The 21,160-nt window shown below is 47.2% G+C and overlaps 3 protein-coding genes across 3 annotated transcripts; all 3 read left to right on the plus strand.

Annotated features, from left to right (window-relative positions):
• Nucleotides 1-1,138: 1,138 nt before the first annotated feature.
• On the plus strand, nucleotides 1,139-1,813 carry LOC119289504. The gene has a single exon (XM_037568811.1). The coding sequence runs from the start codon at nucleotides 1,205-1,207 to the stop codon at nucleotides 1,811-1,813; it is 609 nt and encodes a 202-aa protein (XP_037424708.1). The 5' UTR covers nucleotides 1,139-1,204.
• A 15,242-nt stretch (nucleotides 1,814-17,055) lies between these two features.
• LOC119289505 (cell number regulator 10-like) lies at nucleotides 17,056-17,998 on the plus strand. The gene is made up of 2 exons (XM_037568812.1): nucleotides 17,056-17,216; nucleotides 17,314-17,998. The coding sequence occupies exons 1-2, from the start codon at nucleotides 17,111-17,113 to the stop codon at nucleotides 17,682-17,684; spliced, it is 477 nt and encodes a 158-aa protein (XP_037424709.1). The 5' UTR covers nucleotides 17,056-17,110; the 3' UTR covers nucleotides 17,685-17,998.
• A 1,711-nt stretch (nucleotides 17,999-19,709) lies between these two features.
• On the plus strand, nucleotides 19,710-20,676 carry LOC119283935 (auxin response factor 17-like). Its single transcript, XM_037563277.1, has 4 exons — nucleotides 19,710-19,786; nucleotides 19,954-20,101; nucleotides 20,208-20,297; nucleotides 20,486-20,676. The coding sequence occupies exons 1-4, from the start codon at nucleotides 19,715-19,717 to the stop codon at nucleotides 20,674-20,676; spliced, it is 501 nt and encodes a 166-aa protein (XP_037419174.1). The 5' UTR covers nucleotides 19,710-19,714.
• Nucleotides 20,677-21,160: the final 484 nt, after the last annotated feature.

The following is a 21,160-nucleotide window of genomic DNA, read 5'->3' on the forward strand; positions in this document are numbered from 1 at the left end:
CTCCGTAAAAAAATATAAAAGCATTTAGATCACTACCAATATTTCTTTACAGAGAGTGTACATCATAGAAAATAAACTTAGATACCATTGTAAAAATTTAAATTTCAGCCGTCAGCATTATCATTACTCCTTATGCTTAGAAATCTTGTCATTTTAGTTAATTTCGTAAATCAATTTCAAGCTTAGACCATAAATTTTTTGATTTGCTAGGTGCAGCTAGAAAAATATGGTTGTAAAAAGAACTCGCTTTCGTAGGTTGTTTTAGTATTTGCTCGCTATTCTTAAGTTTCCCCAAAAAAAAAACATAAAACTTCGCCCATTATATCCAAAAACAGCATATATTTCTTATCAGAGGAGTACTTTCGAACAATAATCAAATGGTTTTCAATCTGGTGTGATATAACTTGCATGTCGTTACTATATCATTGCTATGTACTTGGCGCTCTTAACTACGTTTTTTTCAACATAGTACAGACGTAGATGCTCATACATACATGCATACACTCATCCTTATAAACGCACGCACACACACCCCCTACCCTATGAGCACCTCCGAGAGACTGAGCCGACACATCATCTTGAAATTGACGAACTTGCCACAGACACCTTCTTAGTCAATGGGAACGTCTCCCTCCACTGAACGCACATCACCGGAAGGCCTGGAATATATACAAAAAAATGCGACCACCAATGCCAAATCTATGACTTGAACCGTGTGGGTTGGTTCCATCGAAGTAACCTAACCATCTGAGTATAATTTTCTCAAGTCTCATTCAAATTTGGAAAAGTGCACTTTTTCTTAGAAAAAGAGAGACTAGAGCAGGCGCAAGTTGCAATCTTCACTAAACTGAACCTATGGTTTTCTAAAGCAAATGAGATTCATGACCTTAATCCACATAGACATAGATATGCCCTTTAATATGTGTAAAATTACACTATGCATGTATTGAACATGCTGAAATAATATGATTGCATTCGTTTGCAAAATACTAGTATATACTCTCTTTTTTTTACTAATATTAGGAGTGCTGGTAATCCATAGTCCGCGCGTTGCTCTCCTTAAAACTCAGCCACCGCTCGCTCACAAAACACTCCTGACCACGCGCACCGAGCGGGCACATGCACATACGTACGTACATGCAGCTCTCGTCACCACTCCCAAGACAAATCGATCCTCAGGCCGGAGCGAGTTCATCGATCGACCATGGCCATGGCGGCGCGTTGCAACACGCCTAGTGTCAACCTCCTATCCCTCCTCCTCCTCCTCCTCCTCTCCAGCGCACTCCTCGTCACCGCCGCCGGCAACTCCGCCAAGGACGCCTGCTCCAAGGCGCCAGACCAGCAGTTCTGCGTGGCCTTCCTGGCAGGCATCCCGGAGAGCATGACGGTGGACGCGCGCGGGCTGGCGGAGCTGGGCATCCGTGCCGCGGCCAAGATCGGCGCCGCGGAGGGCACGGCCGCGCGCACCCAGCTGAACCTGGTCACGATCAAGGGCCCGCAGTGGCAGTGCATGGACTCGTGCGTCGCCGACGTGGAGGAGGCCGTCTCCCACCTCGACGTCGACAGGGGCAAGGGCGGCGTCACCGCCATGGACGACGCCAAGTTCAACGACGCGCGCGACTACGTGGAGAGCGCCGAGAAGGACGGGCTGACGTGGAACTGCGACCAGTGCCGGGATGGCCTCACGGCGCCCGTCAAGACCGGGCTGCTACCCAAAGGCAACGAGTTCGAGAAGGTCATGGGGGCCGTCACTGCCCTCATCAAGCGGGCCGGTGGGAGCGCCGCGCCGGCGCCAGCGCCCGGCCCGTCCTGAACTCGCCGCGAGAAATAATACTAATCCCCACTCGCACGTGTTGCGGTAACATACTTTGTTGTCGACACAGAGTAACGTGCTTCTTGATGTTCTTTTTTTCTGATCGACCAGGTTTTCTATGCTAGCTATATGTTCATAGTGCTTCTTTTAGTTTACATCATTTATTAGCTTTGTGATCTCCTTTTGTCATTATTGAGACATTGTTTGGTGCTTGCCAATTTGGGACATTTTATTAATGCGTAAATTTTATTTTCCGTGGGATCTCTATTTTTTATTAGATAGAAAAAGAATTGAGCAGAAAATATAACCTGCCGAAAATATCAAAGAACACATGAAACCTTTTTTTTTACATTATTTGTTTTGAGATTGCTTACCACATAATATGTACAACTATTTTCATCCATTTACCTTCCAAAGTCAAAACTTGTAGTGTACGTAATGTTGGTAGCAAATGAGTTCACGCTTTAGGAACATTTCTGATTTCTGGGCGTGGCACCCTGATGGTAGGGGACTGTTTACGGTCAGTTCAGCATATAAGTTCATGGTCACTACAAAAATCCAACGAGAGAATTGGTTGGAAGGAAGAGCGGGTCAGTCGGACACGGAGAGGGAAGCGAATTCGTGGTCTTCGCTTTGGAGCATCGTAGTTCCTTCAAAGGTCTTTGTCTGGAGATTAGCTCGACACTCCTTGCCAACGACGGATGTGCTGAAGCATCGCAACATGGCTGAGCAGGATGCATGCCCACTCTGCGGCTGTGTAGATTCGTGGCGCCATGCATTAATATCCTGTACAAACGCCAGATGCACTTGGGCACTTACTGATGACAATCTAGTATCTAAAATGACAGTGAACACTGAATCCAGTGCTAAGAGTTGGCTTTTTGAAATGAATGATGTGTTGGACCAAAAGGAGTTTGCACGGATGGTTATCACATTATGGTCTATATGATATGCGAGACGAAAGACAATACATGAAGCAATCTTTCAAAGTCCATTATCAGGTTTTCTCTTTTGTCAACTCCTACATAAATGAGCTAGATCAACTTCCGAAAGCTAGGGCTATTAAACCAGCGAGTGTACCTTCCAGTAATGTGCAGCAACGTTGGATACCTCCACCGATTCACACCCAGAAAATCAATTTAGATGGTGTTGTGGCCCGCCATCGACGTGGAGGAGCAGTAGCTGCGATTTGTCGAGACCACTCTGTTAGACTGTGTATATACGTAGCATCTGTATAAACATTATAACATTGTATTGTACCCCTTGGTACCTTTATATAATGAGATAGCCACACTTGTTTAGAGTGTCGGGCAGTTTCCCAAATCTCTTGTTTTACATGGTATCAGAGTAGGTTACTTGGTCTTCCGCTGCTCCCGCCGCGGCCGCCGGTCCTCGCCCCTACATCGCCGCTCCTCGCCTCTCAGCCTCTCGCGACGGCCTATGGAGCCCTGTCGCCGCCAGGTTCTCCGATCGGATCTGGCGCCTCGGGGGACCTTGCCTCGACCGAGATCACTACGCTGCCGCCCTACAGTGTCGCCGCACCAATGCCCTACGGCGTCGCCCCGCTGTCGCCCTACGGCGTCACTTCTAACTTGTACGACGCCTTCCCGGTGGCCCATGGTGCACCGCCGCCGCCGTCGTCTTCATGGCAGGTGGCGTCGTATGGTGCGCCGCCGCTTCACCAACTCTACGCGGCGCCCCCGCGGCATCCCTGCGGGCCGCCGCCACCTCAACCCTATCCAGCACAACATGGGGGCGCGGCCCCTTCGCCGCAGCCGCCTTCCGGGTCCGCGGTCGCTCCGCTGCAGCAGTCCTACGGGGCCGCGGCGACTCCACAACTGCAGCCTCACATGGCCGCGGCCGCCTCACCCTATGGGGCTCATGTTGCGCCGAACTATGGCGCCCTCGCCGCTGGTCCTCCCGGGTTCTAAGCACCGTACTCGGCACCTGCTGCTCATGCCGAGATGGCTCCGTCGATGGGTCTTTATGCACCACCGACACATGCTCATGCTGATCAGGCCGCGGTGTCGTCGCCGTTCTACTTCTAGCACCTGCTGCCGGTGAAGCTTGCGCCAGATAACTACTTGTCCTAGCGTGCTTAGGTGTTGCCTCTTCTGCGGAGCCGCTACTTGGAGGGCTATGTTGACGGATCCATCCCGTGTCCGCCCCCTCATCATCCGGCGTACCACACATGGGTGGCCCAGGCTCAGGCCATCCTCTCCGCCATCCAGTCTTCGCTCACTCCGAGCGTTTCATCGCTGGTCATCTTTGCCGCTACGTCCCGAGAGGCATGGGCGGCGCTTCACACTAGCTTCGCTTCTCAGTCTCAGGGGCGTGCTCATTCTATACGCACCGAGCTGGGTGAGACCAAGCTTGGTGACCTCAGCATCACGGACTACTTCAACAAGATGACTGGTCTCGCCGACACGTTGGCCTCCGTTGGCCAGCCACTGCAGGATGAGGATTTCGCCACCTACGTGCTTAACGGGCTCGATGATGATTATGACAATCTCATTGAGAACGTTCATGGCCGGGATGATCCACTCCCACCTCGTGAGCTTTATGCACGACTCCTCGGCCGTGAGCAGCGCATCAAGGCGCGTCGTGTCTCCCCCGGCTTCGTCTCCGCCCACGTCGCGACTCGCGGTAAACCTCCGAAGTCGTCACCATCCGGTGGCAAAACGGCGCCCTCATAACAGCAGGCCTCGCGGGGCAACACGCCGACCATCACTGGCGGTAGCCGGCCGGTTGCTTGGTGTCCCTGCTGTGGTGCTCAGCAGGCCTGTCAGCTATGTGGCATTGAGCGCCACATTGCCTCCCGTTGTCATCGTCGTTACAAGCAAGACTTCCTGGGCCTGGGCAACAATGGCAAAGGGAATGATAAGCAGGCCGCAGTCGCGGTGACGAGTCATGAGCACGGTCGCACTCCATCCTATTCCATTGATCCCACGTGGTACATGGACACCGGAGCTACCAACCACCTCACCGGCGAGATGAGCAAGCTGTCTAATCAGGAGCCGTATCGTGGTCATGATCAGGTGCACACTGCCAGTGGAGCAGGTATGCGCATCTCCCATGTTGGTCAGGCTTCTCTCCTCACACACAATTTTTGTAAATTGCATCTTTCCAATGTCCTTCGAGTTCCCTCTGCTACGCGTAGTTTATTGTCCATTCATCAACTTACTCGTGATAATAATGTCCTTGCTGAGTTTCATCCTTTTCGTTTCTTTATCAAGGATCAGGACACGAGGGCCGTTCTGCTTAGCGGTCATCTTCGCCATGGCCTGTATGCACTTGACGCACCGTGCACACCTCCCATGCAGTTTTCTCCGCAGGCGTTCAGTGGTGTTCGTGTGTCGCCTACGCACTGGCATGCGCGCCTTGGTCATCATGCGGCTCGTATAGTTCGTCATGTGTTGCATCATCATGAACTACCAGTTGTGTCCAATAAAACTAGTGAAACTATTTGTGATGCATGTCAGCAGGGCAAGAGTCATCAACTTCCGTTTTCAGAGTCTAGTCGTGTTGTGAAACATCCTCTTGAGCTTGTGTTTTCTGATGTATGGGGTCATGCCCAGACGTCTGTTAGTGGTCACAATTATTATGTCAGTTTTATTGATGCTTATAGTCGGTTTACTTGGTTGTATCTTATTAAGCGCAAGTCTGATGTGTTCAATGTTTTCATCCAGTTTCAAGCACATGTTGAGCGTCTCCTTAAGAAGAAAATCATCCATGTTCAATCTGACTGGGGGGTGAATACCACAACCTCAACTCTTTTTTTAACAAACTTGGGATTTCGCATCGTGTGTCTTGTCCTCATACACATCAGCAGAATGAAACTGCCGAACGTAAGCATCATCATCTTGTTGAAACTGGCCTAACCTTGCTAGCTCATGCATCCGTTCCGTTTCGGTTTTGGAGTGATGCTTTCTCCACAGTCTGTTTTCTCATAAATAGGCTTCCCTCACGACTTCTGAAAATACAAACCCCGCTTGAACTCTTGCTCAAAGAAATTCCAGACTACACTTTCCTCAAAGTGTTCGGGTGTGGGTGTTGGCCTCACCTACATCCATACAACAAGCGTAAGCTAGAGTTCCTGTCTAAGAAGTGTGTTTTTCTTGGGTATAGTTCCCTTCACAAAGGGTACAGGTGCCTTCATGTTCCTACAAATCGCGTCTACATCTCTCGTGACGTTGTGTTTCATGAAAACGTGTCCCTCTTTCGTGCACTTCAGCCAAACTCTACCACTCCCCCGCCACCGGTGCATCGTCAATATCTTTGCCTGGTCAATTTGTGGATGTTGCATATGCCCCTGCGTTGCTTCCTAATCATGCTGCAGGTATTGGACGCGGCGCTCGCCTTGAGCTTCTTGATGAACAGGCAACGAATACGGCTCACGGTCGGGACGTGCATGCGACATGCATGTCGGGTGGCACCCGCCAACCCGCCTCTGCACTGCCTGTGGAGGCTGCCACGCGGGCGCCGGTTTTGTCCGGCTCGATGCTGGCCTCGCCTGGCCTGACGGCTGCCGTCTCGCCCAGGGCTGCTGCCTCGCCTGGCCCGGTGCCGGCCTCGCCTGACCTGGCGGTTTCTTCGCCCGGGCCGGCTGTTGCTTCGACCGGCCCTGAGCTAGATCCAGTCAGCCCCGCCTCAGCCTCCAGTGGGCTGGCTTCCCCCGGCTCGCCATCACCAGGGAGCTCTGGTGCGAACTCGTCAGATGCAGCGGCCTCGCCGCTGTCACCTATTGCATCGGTATCGCCAGCACAACCTGCTGTCCCCCTTCGTCCTCGCACATGGAGTCAATCCGGCATCTTTCATCCGAAGGGACGCACGGATGGGACTGTGGCATGGCTCGCTGCGTGCATGGCTCATATTGTTGTTGATCCCACTGCAGAACCTCGTCACTTCTAGGCTGTGCTAAGTATTCCTCACTGGCGTGCCGCCATGGAACAGGAGTTTTAGGCTCTACAAAAAATGACACTTGGCAACTTGTTCCTCCAGTGTCTGGTGTCAACGTCATTGATTCCAAGTGGGTTTTTAAAGTCAAGAGACATGCTGATGGTTCTATAGAATGCTACAAGTCACGGCTCGCTAACAAGGGCTTCAAACAGAGGTATGGTCTTGATTATGAAGACACGTTCAGTCCATTCATCAAGCCTACTACCATTCGCTTGCTGTTGTCTCTTGCTATTACTCGAGGATGGTTTCTTCGTCAGCTTGATGTGCAGAACGCTTTCCTACATGGAATTCTGGAGGAGGAGGTTTATATGCGTCAGCCCCTTGGTTTTGTTGATCCTGCACGTCCTCATCATCTCCGTCGTCTGGTTAAGGCACTGTATGGAATCAAACAGGCTCCTTGTGCATGGCATGCTCACCTTGGCTCTGTTCTTCGGGCTCTTGGGTTTACTCCCTCCACTGCAGACATGTCGTTGTTCCTTCTTCAGCGTCCTGAGGTTACGATGTATCTCCTGGTTTATGTTGGTGATATCATTCTCATCAGTTCCTCCGATGCTGCTGCTGATCGTCTTGTGACTGCACTCAGTGGTGACTTTGCTGTTATGGATCTAGGTGCTTTGCATTTTTTCCTTGGCTTGGAGGTGTCACGTTCTTCTGCTGGGTTGACTCTTACACAGAAGAAGTACTCATTGGACTTGTTGTGTCGTGCTGGGATGCTGAAATGCAAACATGCTATCATTCCGATGTCTGCTACTGATCGGTTGTCTGCTCTTGATGGGGATTCTCTCTCACCTGATGATGCTACTGAGTATCGCAGTCTCGTTGATGGCCCGCAATACCTTACTATTACCAGGCCTGATATCTCTTATGCAGTCAACCGTGTGTGTCAGTTTCTTCATGCACCCAGGACTCCCATTGGTCAGTTGTAAAGTGTATTTTGCATTATATATGTCTTACTGCCTCCTATGGTTTGCTTCTTCAGCCTGCACCGTCTTGTGAGCTCTCAGCTTTTTCAGATGCAGATTGGGCTGGTAGTCCTGATGACAGGCGATCCACGGGGGGTTATGCGGTATTCCTGGGTTCTAACTTGATCGCCTGGAATGCTCGCAAGCAAGCAACAATGTCTCGTAGTAGTACTGAAGCTGAGTACAAAACAGTTGCTGATGCGACTGCTAAGATCATATGGGTACAGTCTCTATTGAGAGAGTTGAGAGTCTCTCCAGCTCGTTCCGGTTCTGTGGTGTGACAACATCGGTGCTACATATCTTTCATCTAATCCACCGTTTCATGCTCGGACGAAGCACATTGAGGTTGACTATCATTTTGTTCGGGAACGTGTTGCACAGAAGCTACTTTGTATCAAGTTCACCTCGTCAAAGGATCAACTTGCTGACATCTTCACAAAGCCTCTTCCACAACCACAGTTTGTAGGTTGTAGGCGCAATCTTAACTTGCTTTGTACTTCAGGCCATAGTTAAGATTGAGGGAGGGTGTTAGACTGTGTATATACGTAGCCTCTGTATAAACATTGTAATATTGTATTATACCCCTTGGTACCTTTATATAATGAGAAAGCCACACCCCGTTTAGGGTGTCGGGCAGTTTCCCAAATCTCTTGTTTTACACACTCTGGAGCTTACTTGGGGTCGTCGGCGGTGGTGTTTCGAGGAGTAAATGATGCGGTGATCCTGGAATCTTATGCATGTAGGGAGGGGCTTGCACTTGCAGAGGACCTGGATATTCAGCAACTACTGATAGCATCAGATTGCTAGAATGTAGTCAAGGACATAAATCAGGGCACGGGAGGACCACATTCGGCAATTGTTCATGAAATAGTAGCTCGTAGGACTAGCTTCAATTTCTATAATTTTGTTCATGAGCATAGGAGTCATAATTTTGAGGCTCATAATCTCGCCAAGTTTGCTTGTAATCTTGCCTTAGGTAGACATGTCTGGTTGGGGGTTCCTCATGACCCAGACCGTGTACCTATGAACATTACTATCCAATAAAGTGGCGAGATTTCTCAAAAAAAAGATGAGTTCACGCTCTAAATAAGATGACATTTGTGTCATCAATCATGCGATAGGGATGGTGTGAGAGTTGTGTGAGAGAAAAATAGACAAAAAATATAACCATTGGCTTTTCACTTAAAATTGCTTGTCATCAGAAATGATGAAATCAGGGGCTCAGACTCCGGTGGCTAAGATGACATGTCCTTAACATCCAAATTACCTCAAATTTCACATGTGACTTTCTTTCCCGCTCTGCGGCCAGGACAAAGTACTTCCTTCCCATGATCTCCGCCAGCGAGGCCGTGGATTCGTTTCCACTCTGCCTGCCACTCTGATGGCTGATGGCGGGGATGGGAGTCCTGGTGCCTTGGCTTCAACTAATAGACAGATTAGAAGTTTTGTCCTCGTAAGGGTAACATTCGGGTGGATGATGCCGCTCCTTCTTCGAGTCCGGACGGAATCGATGAAGCTCTATTGTTGATTCATGTCGGCTAGCAGCGAGGTTAGAATTTCAAATCGTGTGTACGTGATGGTGAGAACAGGTGTCAGGTTATTCAGATCCATTCAAGGGTTCAATGAAGACGACTGTGGCTCCGGGGCGCTAGTCTTTGGAGCATGTCCATGAGGACTTTCGGTTGTCATCGACAAGGTCAGGTCGGCTTGGATATAGGAGCAAGGACAGTGGTGTGTCGACTGCTTATTTTGACAGTGGTAGTGGTTGTTCGATCATCCAGAGATCTCGACTGATACTATTATGGTTGGGGTCCTTTGTTATTCTGATGAACATTTATAATAGATTTGAATGCTTTTCGAAAAAAAATAGCCGCAGTTCATAAACTTTTCTAATAGGAAGGCGCCCCATAAAATTTTAATTGATGTAGAAGCTAATATTACATACCGAACTTATAGAATTTTCGGCAAGGACACACCAGTCGTCTACAAGCCAATTCTCAAAATGAATTTTTTAATTGGTTGACAACTTGACATGAGTATTTACATTTACATACTTTAATTTAGGAGAAATAGCAGGCGGAAGGCGTAGGGGCACGCTGCACCTTTGTCTGAGACCCCGCGTGTGTAACCTACTTCCGAGCCAACCGGTTTTGGAAACCTTCTACAAGGTTCTGAACTGGTTTCTTGGGTTTCCTGATTTTCTTTCAGTTTTTACTTTTCTTTTCTCTTTTTTAGTTTTTTTCATGTTTCTGTTTTTTCTTCCCTCTTACTTTTTTTATTTTCAAATTTATGTTTATTTACTTCTTTGGAAATTCAAAAAACACTTGTAGTTTTTTAAAGTTGTTCAAAATTTCATAAAATGTTCCTGTTTTCAGAATATGTCCCTGAATTTTAAAAGTTCAGGAATTTCAGAAGATGTTTCTTTAAACAAAACTAGTTCACATTTTTTTAATGTTGCCGTATTAAAAAAATCTCACCAATTTTAAAAAACTGATCACATTTTATCAAAATGTCCAAGAATTTTAAAAAATCGTATTTTACAATAATTTCTCATAATTTTCTTAAATATTTGTGTATAAGTTTTGTTAAAAATTCAATGGATTTCCTTTTTAAAAATGTTTTACAATTTAAATAATATTCACAGTCCTCAAAGTATTTTTATTTTATTAAAAATTGTTCACATTTTTGAGAAATGTTCCCGTTTTCAATTTCTTTGCACAAATTCAAAATGGTCATGTTTTAAAAATATGTTCTGGAATATTTTCTGTAACTGTTCAGAATATAAAACAGTGTTCTTTTTTAAAAATTTGGTCACAAAATTCAACAAATGATCTTGTTTTCAAAAATTGTTTGAGAATTTTAAAAAATAGTCACGGTTTTTTAAAGATATTTCCCATTTCAAAAAGGATTCACAAATTTTAAAAAGTATCGCGTTTTCCGAAAAACAAAGGTTGCTAGGGTTGCTACAGTCTAAACTCGAGCGGCGTAGAGGCAATCACCTATGTAAGTTTGCTCCGCATTCCGCAACATTCCACAGCGAGCCACACATAGCGAGTCCCTGGAAATAGTTCCCTCCAATAAAAAAAAGACTGGCCGAAAAGAAATTGTCTCCCCTAAAAACAATTCTTTTATATATTATTGCATGTAGAAGAGCAAAGAGAAGGCGCTTGCTAAAACAATCAAGGCACTCTCCGCATGGAACTGCCATCACTCCCAAGAAACTATGAATTTTCCAAAGAAGGGACAAATTAAATGAAAATGTTGAACGGAGGTTGTGCTCCATGGAGGTCGAATTTGAAAATTTTGAAATTCATACTTTCACATTTTATTTTATTTTAGGAAAAAATATAGGTACACCAAAAGACATAATGTACATTTTGGAAATTCTTATCATGAAAATAGATTAAAATGACAGTTGGAGAATTAGAAACAAATATGCGGCTTTTCAGCGTGCGCGCACACACACTGTTCATTCTCAAAGTTCACGACAATTTTTTTATACAGCTCGCAATTCAAGGTATTTCTTCGTGAAATTTTACATCCATATGCATTACATCCTTTGTATGCCTCTATATGTTTTTTTTCTGAAATTTGGAAAATAATAGCGTGCTACAACAAAAATAGCGCCGACCTCAAAATATGCTATTAGCGTGCCATATCACGCTATAGCATGCTATTAGCGAGACGTTACACGTTGATATATTTAGTGAGGCAATTCTTAAAATGCTATAGCGCTGATTTTTAGTGGAATTTTATGAAACTGAAAGTTTGGATTTTTAAAAAAAAATCAGTCTCTGTGGGGCTCCGCTTCAAAGCGCATTAGTCAAATCGGACGGGCTTTATATATATGATGCTCCTCAGTCCTCCCCCTTGCTTGCTAGCTCTTGCCTCGTCGCCATGGACATGTTCCGAACAAAACTTGTCGCCGTTCCCTTTCTTGCGCCAGTGGTATTTTGACCAGTACTACAGTTTGAGACGACTTCGGTGGGTACGGCCAGCTGACACGGCACTGACCTGACGCAGGGGAAATAGCACAGAAACTGCATCTCTCTCCAAGTTGACCGGCATGTGTACAGTGTGTACGAGCAATGAAACTACGCAATCGATGACGCCATGTATTCTCCACGTTTTTTAGGTGAGTACGTCGTCTCTCCATCTAATTAAGAGCATTTTTTTTACATTAAAAAATTAAATTAAGAGCGTTTTTCTCTCAATCTTAACTCCTCAATCTCAGAAACACCTCCTCACATTCAACTACACTACTCCCTCCGTCACGGTTTAGAAGGCGCGCTTGGAAATTCTCTAGGACCTAGGTGGTTATCTATTGGTTGTAGGATGGGCTAAAAAATAGTATTCACACTACGCATGCATATAGAAATAGTATATTGAAGTACTAATTAGCTACTAGAAATAAATGTAATACGCCTTAAATCTTGTTTATTATGAAAACGCACGCAAATTTAACGGTGTCTTCTAAACCGTGACGGAGGTAGTAATTTTAAGAAGTTCAAACAATTTAGCACCTCCTCTTCAAATTTTGGTAAGTTCACCTTTTTAGCACCCAAATTTGTCCTCGTCCAAAATTGAACTCCCAGACACAAATTTGCACAAACTAGTCTTGTCAAACACTATTTGAAACACAGTTAACATAACTTAGCTGATAGTTATACATAAGATTGCCACATTGAGCGTAAATGTGCTCAAACAAACCTACATAACGACTTGATTAACCTAGATTGGCATTTACACAACTAAAAGGTACACTAATCCTCGTCCGAAATCAAGGTACTCTAATCCGCTGGTCGAAAATATATGGTGGGCTGACATAGAAGGTACTAAAAGTATTAAGTGCACTCCCATGAACAGATGTTTAGATATAGCATCAGTGCAGTATATATTTGTGTATATCTAAAAGAACCTTTATTTAATGTCTTTTTTGAGAGAAAAGCTATGAGTAGGGCTGGAATTCGAGCCGAGTCAAGCCAGCTCGACTCGACTCGCTAGAGCTCGTGTCGCTAACGAGTTAGCTCGACTCGACTCGTTATTATAACGAGTTCAAATCCAAGATTGGCTCGACTCGTTTAACTTGCGAGCTGGCTCGTTTAGCTTGTTAAGCTCGTTAAAAATATGAACATAAAACCATCAAATATTATGAAAATGATTATGTATATATTAAACATATATATCACTAAACAATATCAATTTCCTTGTAACACATGAGTCTCCTAGGTGGCTGGGCCTTCAACGGCCAACCCTTGTGTTGTGCGCATGGGACATAGGGTGCTGAGTGGCTGATCTTTTTTTGTATTGGGAGTGACTGATCTTTTGTACCGAGCCTAACGAGTTACACGAGTACTCGTGAGATTGGCTCATTTAACTTGGTCTATTAACAATCTTAAACTAAAGGTCGGCTCGACTCGTTATTCTTCGAGTTCGAGTCGATTCGAGTTGAGTCACGAGCTACTCGTTTAGCTCACGAGCTTCGAGCTTTTTTCTAGCCCTAGCTATGAGATATCTTGGTTTCGGCACTATGATTTGTATCTTGTATATAGATTGATATATGGTTGCTCTCACTTTCATTATTAAATAGATTCTAAATTAGATTATTAGCTATGAAACTATGATATGATAAAAGCATTGGGAGTGATCTTGTATTAGGTTGGTCACAATGAGAAGTATATACTAGTGTATAATACTACCTTCACAATATATAGTATCATACTTTGATTTCATATTGACATCATTTATTGTCATGCATGACATGTACTAGTACATCATGTAATATTGGTACGGTATTACATCACGATACTCAATCCTCTCTCACCTTATTTAATTATGTGACACCTTAACAAAAAATGTCTAGTTAATTAACATGTATGATAATCTTTTTCCTCAAAAAAACATGTATGATAATCTTATTGTGACCAGCCTCACAATACGTGTGCTGATTAAACTCTCGTCAAGATTAGTACCAATATTTATTGTGCAACTGGCCAACTACAAGATGTAGATGCCAAAGTTTAGGGACAAATTCAATGATTGATCTGCCAGGAAACAATATATTGTGCGTAGGTACGTACATCGGACTTGAAAGTTTACACAACAGACAATTATATTAGAGGATTGCTGAGACGTATGCGACAGTGAGAGGCCGGCTTAAAGTACAGTCATATACGGAGTTAGTACCTCTAAAAGGTTTTCTCCTCCCCACAAGAGAGTCCTACGCATCTTGGGTTTTCTCATCTCCGATCCGTGCCGTCATTGATCTGCCTCGTCTCCTGTGCTTTCAGGCAGGGGCGGAGCTATGTGCAAGTAAAACTGTGCCATGGCCCGCTCTGTCCAGTCTGAAATCAGTGAGGTGTTAGAGTAAATTGAGCCATATGAGAAAAATAATTTAGGTTTTCTATAGGCCGGCCCGCCCAACTTTCCATCTGTAGCTCCGCTACTGCTTTCAGGGCCATGAAGGCATGATGAATCCCGGGCCTTGTCAATGAAAAGGCTCCAAGTTCGGTTTTTAAAATCTGTTTAGGATTTTGTGTCCTTCGGGAAGGTGAGGCGGCGGTGACATCTTGATGAAATAAGTTCCACCCTGCCTTTCCCCTAGCACGACGGTGCCTCTCGCGTCATTGAAAGATGTGTGGAGGTGTGTCTCCGACGAATTTTGCAGGTTTATGTCGGTCTTTGTCTTCGGTGGATCAACATGGACCAGTTTTTGTTCATCTGTGTTCTTGTGTCTATGTATTGGATATTTCCTATCTATGTTTCTCTTCGTAGGCGATGATTACTGTTCTCGTGTGCTGGTTTTTAGGAGTCTTAGCACGACGACTTTCTGACTATCCATAACAACAAGGTTTGCGCAGCTCCTATGAGAAAGGGGAGATGACGGGGGCGTGCCTTCAGCTATCTCATCTGTGTGTAGTCGTCATTAGGTGATCTATGGATATGAATTTAATTTTTGATACTTCTCATGCTCTTTGTACTTTCATAATGTTAGAAGAATAGATTGATAGTTTTCTTTAAAATAAAAGGAGTTAAAACAAGTTATTTAATCGAGGAAGAAAACAAGCATGCACCTTGGCCAAACATTTTTTTATGAAGGCCATCATGGCTAGATTTATTCCGTCTCAAATAAGGTTACATCGCTCAAGAGTACGTTGATAATAAAATCAGGGAGCTCGTCTAGCCAAGTAAAAGAGTTATTATTATAATAATTATGATTTGCTAGCACATGAGTCGCTTCATTAGCAGCTCTAGAACAATGTTTAAACATGATCTTTCCAATCGTCGACACTAAATCCACACACTCTGCAAATACTGCTAAGCTTCATCCCACCATTGTGTTTGCCCGGTGCAAAAGTAAATTAATCGTGAAGAATCTGATTCTGCCTCAATGCGATTAAAACCAAGGGAATTTGCAAACTTCAATCCATGCATCTCTCATTGCTAGTGCTTCGGTTGTGATCACATCAGCTGCATATTGTATAACTTTTCATTGGGCGGCAAGGAAATTATCTTTTTCATCCCCTATAATAGCTGCAGTAGCACCCATATCATTATCAACAAAGGATGCTGCATCCACATTTAGTTTGACATACCGTAGCTCAGGCTTATAGCATACAACCGGACTTGATAAATTCGGCCCCTCAAACGCCCGTGGACGCGCCCGGGCGCGTCCGCGGGCACTGACCGGGCGCTTCTCAAAAAATGTAATCCACATCCGAACACCTAAATCATCATATCTCAAATTCATACAAACTCATGCAACTATGTCGATGCACATGCGTCATCCGGCAACTCCATCACACTACACTAAACATTCCATCGGACTACAAAAATTTGGCATGTTTGGTTATGATGGAGTTCATCCACGGCTACCCTTTTCCTTTCCCGGCGCCCTTGTCGTCCTTCTCGCGGAAGTACCAGTCTAAGATGCAGTACGGACCGAGGCGGATCTGCTCGTCGCTGGAGTTGTCCTTCTTCGGTGGTAGTCCGGCCATGGCATGGACCGCTCGATTTTGCTATCGGGCGAGGGCGAGTGTGTTCCTCTGCCGCCGTTTCTTCACAATGCGGGGCGGATGGCTTCCTCCTCTCCGGCCGCCCGCGCCGCCACATCAGCCGCCTCCGCCGCCGTCATTTCTGCCGCGATACGAGCCTCGGCGGCCCTTATCTTCTCCTTCCCACGGCGGACCGCCCATTCCCGGTGGGACTCATAGTCTGCCCGCTCGGTGATGGGGAAGGAGAGGTGTTCAGACCGAGACCGCTAGGATCCAGCACTAGAGGACTCGAGCGCCAGGCAAGCCTACGCTTTGGCGTCGCGGCGGACGGATCCGTCCGTTGGCCAGGCGCTGTCCTCACGGGAGCAGCGAAGTGCAACGAAGACTGTCATTGCCTCCTCCAACCCACACGGGATGACATCCCCAGCCGACGGATCCAGACTGGTCGGAGTCCAATTCACTGCCCGCCATGGGCGCTGGAGGCGAGTTTGGGTGGCGGAGGGGAGGGAGGGAGTGGAGTGAAGCAGTTAGGGTTTGCTCCGACGAGAGGACGGGGACGAAAATAAGTGGGGTCGCGTGGCCAACATGGGTCGGGTCTGACGTGGCGAGCGTGCCCGGGCGCCCCTATACCCATCCCATATTTGGGCTGGATATGGAGGTGCCGGTCAGTCCGGGCGTTTGAGACCCGTTTGAGACGTCCGTCTGAGTCGAAAAAAACATGACCGGTCAGTGACCGAGCAGCCCGCCCGAGCGTATGAAGCGGGTTTAAGAGGTCCGGCTTTAGATGTTCTTATTACTCCACCTCATCTCCGGCCAAACTTTATATTTAAAGAAAACGATTACATCCGCCGTAGTTCGGTAATTACGCAATTATTTCTCTCTCGAGCAGATAGGAAAAAAAAGAGAACAAAATTACACAAACACGTACACGGCGAAGTATTGTTCGGCTGAAAAAAGGTCAATTGACAGTGTTATTAGTGGAGTATATAGCACCTGTTACCACACGCTGAAGAAATGATCAGATCAGATCAGACAGATTACAAGTCTACGGTGTGAGCTTCGCGGCAGCTGGCTGTCGCCTTCAACGACGTACCCTCCTGTATAGAGTATAGACGTACGGCTCATTCGGGTCAAGGGAACGCCGGTTTGACTTGAGGCTAATTTTCCTTGTGCTTATCACCAATCAAACACGGATGGATTAATTAACATGCTGAACAATTCGGTACAGTGCAAAAATTTAAACCCGCCGCCTCGATCCGAAACCAGTAGACACGAGCTATATATAAGCATCCCATTCCCGGCACAGAACAACAACTACCCGGCGACATCGATCGAACACAAAGAGCTCATCACATCTTTCTAGTTCACCGGCCGTTGTCGAGATGAAGCCCGCCGCGCAGCCGGTCACCGGCGTCCCCGTCGGCGGCGCCCCCGCCCCAGCCGCCTGGTCCTCCGGCCTCTTCGACTGCTTCGACGACTGCGGCCTCTGTACGCGCATATACCCTACCTCTCGTGCCAATCTTCCTCCAACTCGTCTCCATGTCTCACATGCGTGTCTAACACATGTGACCTATGATCCATGCAGGTTGCCTGACGTGCTGGTGCCCTTGCATCACGTTTGGCAAGGTGGCGGAGATCGTGGACAGGGGCTCGACGTCGTGCGGCACCAGCGGGGCGCTCTACGCGCTGCTGGGGTCGCTCACGGGGTGCCACTGGATCTACTCCTGCACGTACAGGTCCAAGATGCGCGCCCAGTACGCGCTCCCGGACGAGCCCTGCTGCGACTGCTGCGTCCACTTCTGCTGCGAGACCTGCGGCCTCATCCAGCAGTACAAGGAGCTCAAGGCCCGTGGCTACGACCCCGACATTGGCTGGCACCTCAACGTCGAGCGCGGCAACGGCGGCGCCGGTGTTGGCGGCGTCAACCCGCCCGGCATGCAGGAGATGGGCCGCTAGATCGTCAAACTCTGCCGTACGTGTGGGTGGAGGATCGCTCGAGCAAGTGTTCCAGGTGCTTGGTAAGTTATTGCATAGTAGTACGTACTTGTAGCTTTGTTAAGTTCCGAATGCATGTGGTGCGGTGGAGGAGTATGTTGTATTGGAGTACATGGTGATGTGATAAGTTGCTGTCAGGAGTGGGAGGAGGAGCAAGCGGACAGGAGTAATGCCACGATGCATTTTGTTCAGTGTACTGTATATTTGTATTTATTCATCGTATTGTATATTTGTACAAATAAAATCGAGCAAACGACGGGATCACCGTACTTTTACTAGGCCAGAGCATCTATAACTGGTCTACTCAAACCCTTTCTATACGCCCATGCAGGTGGCCCGATTAATGACTGATCACAAAGTCCCGACCCAGACGAGCTCATACCGGCCTTATAGATCCGAGCTAACCGGCACCTCCTCGTATTCAGCCCAAATCCAAGGCGGATATGGGGGGGTGCGAGCGGATCCACGCGTGTCCGTCACGTTTGATCCGGGCCAAGTTGGCACACCCAAACCGTCCATAAATTTGTCGTCATCCGCATCTTGAACCAAACGCTAGCCACTCCACTCCGCCCCCAAGCTCCCTTCCGGCGACCTGCGGCCTTCTCCGACATGACGGGCAGCGGATCTAACTCCTTGGTCTCTCGACTAAGACCACGCCCCAAGCGTGCCCGAGGAGGTGGTGGTCGCCTGCATTGTGCTCTGACCCTCCCGGGAGGAGTCCACCCACAGCGGTTGGACTCAACCGGCGGGAATCCATTTCGTCTGCCCTAATATCACTTGGATCTGGTGCGAGGCACGTCGCCGCTGCCTCCCTGGATGGGGTGTGGTCCGTCTGGCGCCCAACGCCATGGCGGCAACACAACCCCTTCGTTGGCACGTCTTCGCCATCACGCCGGGTTCCGAGTCAGAGGCAAGCGCCGACACTTATGGCTCGTCCACGTCGGAGGCTAATATGGCGCGATGTGCTCGCCATGCGAGGCAGAGGGCATGGGAGGCCACATCACCCTTGCGGCAAATGTCGGGGAGGAGAAGTCGCACACCATGACGGCAGAGCCTCTGTGGGTGACCGGCAACCCTCGCGGTGGACCTATCGGGCTTCGACCACGACGGGTGTATCATGGACCTCACATCGGCCGGCGACATCCAGTCCATGGGCTCTGACAAGGAAGAGTAGGGCATGGGAGGCAGTGGCGCCTCGAATCCCATGAGCCGGTCTGTGTCCTATGTCCTACTCTAGCTCGTCAGATACCGCACCTTCACTCGTAGGGGCTCAGTCGGCCGTCGAACATGGGCACAAATGTGGAACTGAATGAGCGTCGGCGAATATTTAGTTTACGTTTTTTGTTGCATGTAATTGTAATGGATTTGAGAATTCATAATTGTGGTATTCGGTTGTGGAAGAAAGAATTTGAGGTGTGACCTGTTATTGTCTGCGGACATTAACTATATGCGGCTGTAAGTGCTCTAAGTTCACACTGAAAATAACATCACATGGTCGTCACACTACGCGGAAACGCGTGTTGCCTAGTGTTTGGGCATAAGCCAAATGCTATTTCTTGGGTACTCAGCTTAGCCCAGTGTAAGAGAAGTACTTGTCAAAAAACACATGACAATTGCAGGGCCCTCTGATAGACAAGAGTAAACAGAGTACAACTCCAAAAAAAAGAGGTAATAGCACTACAGGTCCCTGAACTTGTCATGGAGGTGATATGGTTTGGTTCTCAAACATAAAAAAATGGATTATTTCGTCCTTCAACTTGTCATGGAGGTGCAAGTTTGGTCCTAGGCCAATCACAGCTCGCCAACTGGAGTCAGCTTGGCTGGGCCGGTCAGCGTCGCGCATTTTGTGAATTGCCCCCTTTCTTTAGCCCTTATCAACCCGCACTCACTATTAGCAACCTTATCTAAAAACATCTATTGTATTAACTATTAGCAGACTTATCTAAAAATATTTAATTGTTTAACCAGACCAATTCTTATTGTTCAGATACATGGGGGCAATTACAGGAATTAGTGATCTTGATGCTGTCCGTTGGCCAAACTCACATTGGCGGTCTGTGAAGGTATATTTACTGGCTAACACTTACTATTGTATCCAGTCAAGTCTGTACATGAACATCGCCTGTTGCTTACCCATGTATTGTTAGATGAGACGCAAATTCCTATTGAGATTGCTTGGTATAACTTCACAATTTAGCATGACAGAAAACTTTGTTTATGAAAAATGCAGGTTGGCTGGGATGAATCAACTGCTGGAGAGAGGCAGCCAAGGGTGTCACTTTGGGAGATTGAACCCCTGACAACTTTCCCGATGTACCCTACTCCTTTTCCACTCAGACTGAAGCGACCGCGGCCAACAGGCTTGCCTTCTCTGCATGGTATGATGGACAGCTGGTCTCTAGCATTCATAAATAGTTGTGCTTGAATAATTGTGTAGTATGCTTTCAATATGGAGTGTTATAAATTATCTATCTCTTTCTGTAGGTGGTAAGGATGATGACTTGACTTCCTCGCTCATGTGGCTTCGAGATAGCGCAAACCCTGGTTTCCAGTCGCTGAATTTCAGCGATGCTGGTATGAATCCCTGGATGCAGCCAAGGCTGGATGCGTCGTTATTTGGTTTACAGCCTGACATTTACCAAACGGTGGCTGCGGCTGGGTTTCAGGACCCAACAAAGATGTCACCTACTATGTTGCAGTTCCAGCAGCCACAAAACATGGTTGTTAGAGCTACGCCACTTCTACGAAGTTGGATTTTGCAGCAAATGCAACCTCAGTTTCGGCAGCAGTCATACCTTCAAAACATCAATGGGGCCACGATCCAGGGCCAGCTCAGTCCGAGTTCCTTCAACAGCAGCTCCAACGGTGCCAGTCCTTCAATGAGAAAAAGCCACAGCTTCTCCAACAGCAAGAATCAAATCAGCAGCAATCGCATAGAAGGAACTCAAACTGATCCTGGCCCTGGATCGTGGCCCCATTGATAAGAGCTAAAGACAGGGGGCAATTTGCAAAATGCACGACGCTGACTGGCCCAGTCGAGCTGGCTCCACTTAGCGAGTTGTGATTGGCCCAGGACCAAACTTGCACCTCCATGACAAGTTCAAGGACGAAATAATCCACTTTTTCAAGTTTGAGGACCAAATCATCACCTCCATCACAAGTTCAAGGACCTACAGTGCTATTACCTCAAAAAAATAATGCCTAGGTTTACAAAGAGAACTCAACATACTCCGCAAAAAACTTTAGCTTATACACGAGGCTTGGCAAAGCACCTACCATGGGGCCATCCTCGCCGCCCTTGACGGCTCTGTGACGGCGAGCGCTATAAGATGAGTGGTGTTTTACGGTATAATTCGCCTACATCCATTCCTTTATTTGTTTTAAAGGCAAAAATGTAAGCCGAGTGCCCAAAAGAAAGCACTCGGCTTACACTCATG

The sequence above is a fragment of the Triticum dicoccoides genome, chromosome 4A (assembly GCF_002162155.2).
Source record: "Triticum dicoccoides isolate Atlit2015 ecotype Zavitan chromosome 4A, WEW_v2.0, whole genome shotgun sequence".
NCBI classification, from domain to species: domain Eukaryota; kingdom Viridiplantae; phylum Streptophyta; class Magnoliopsida; order Poales; family Poaceae; genus Triticum; species Triticum dicoccoides.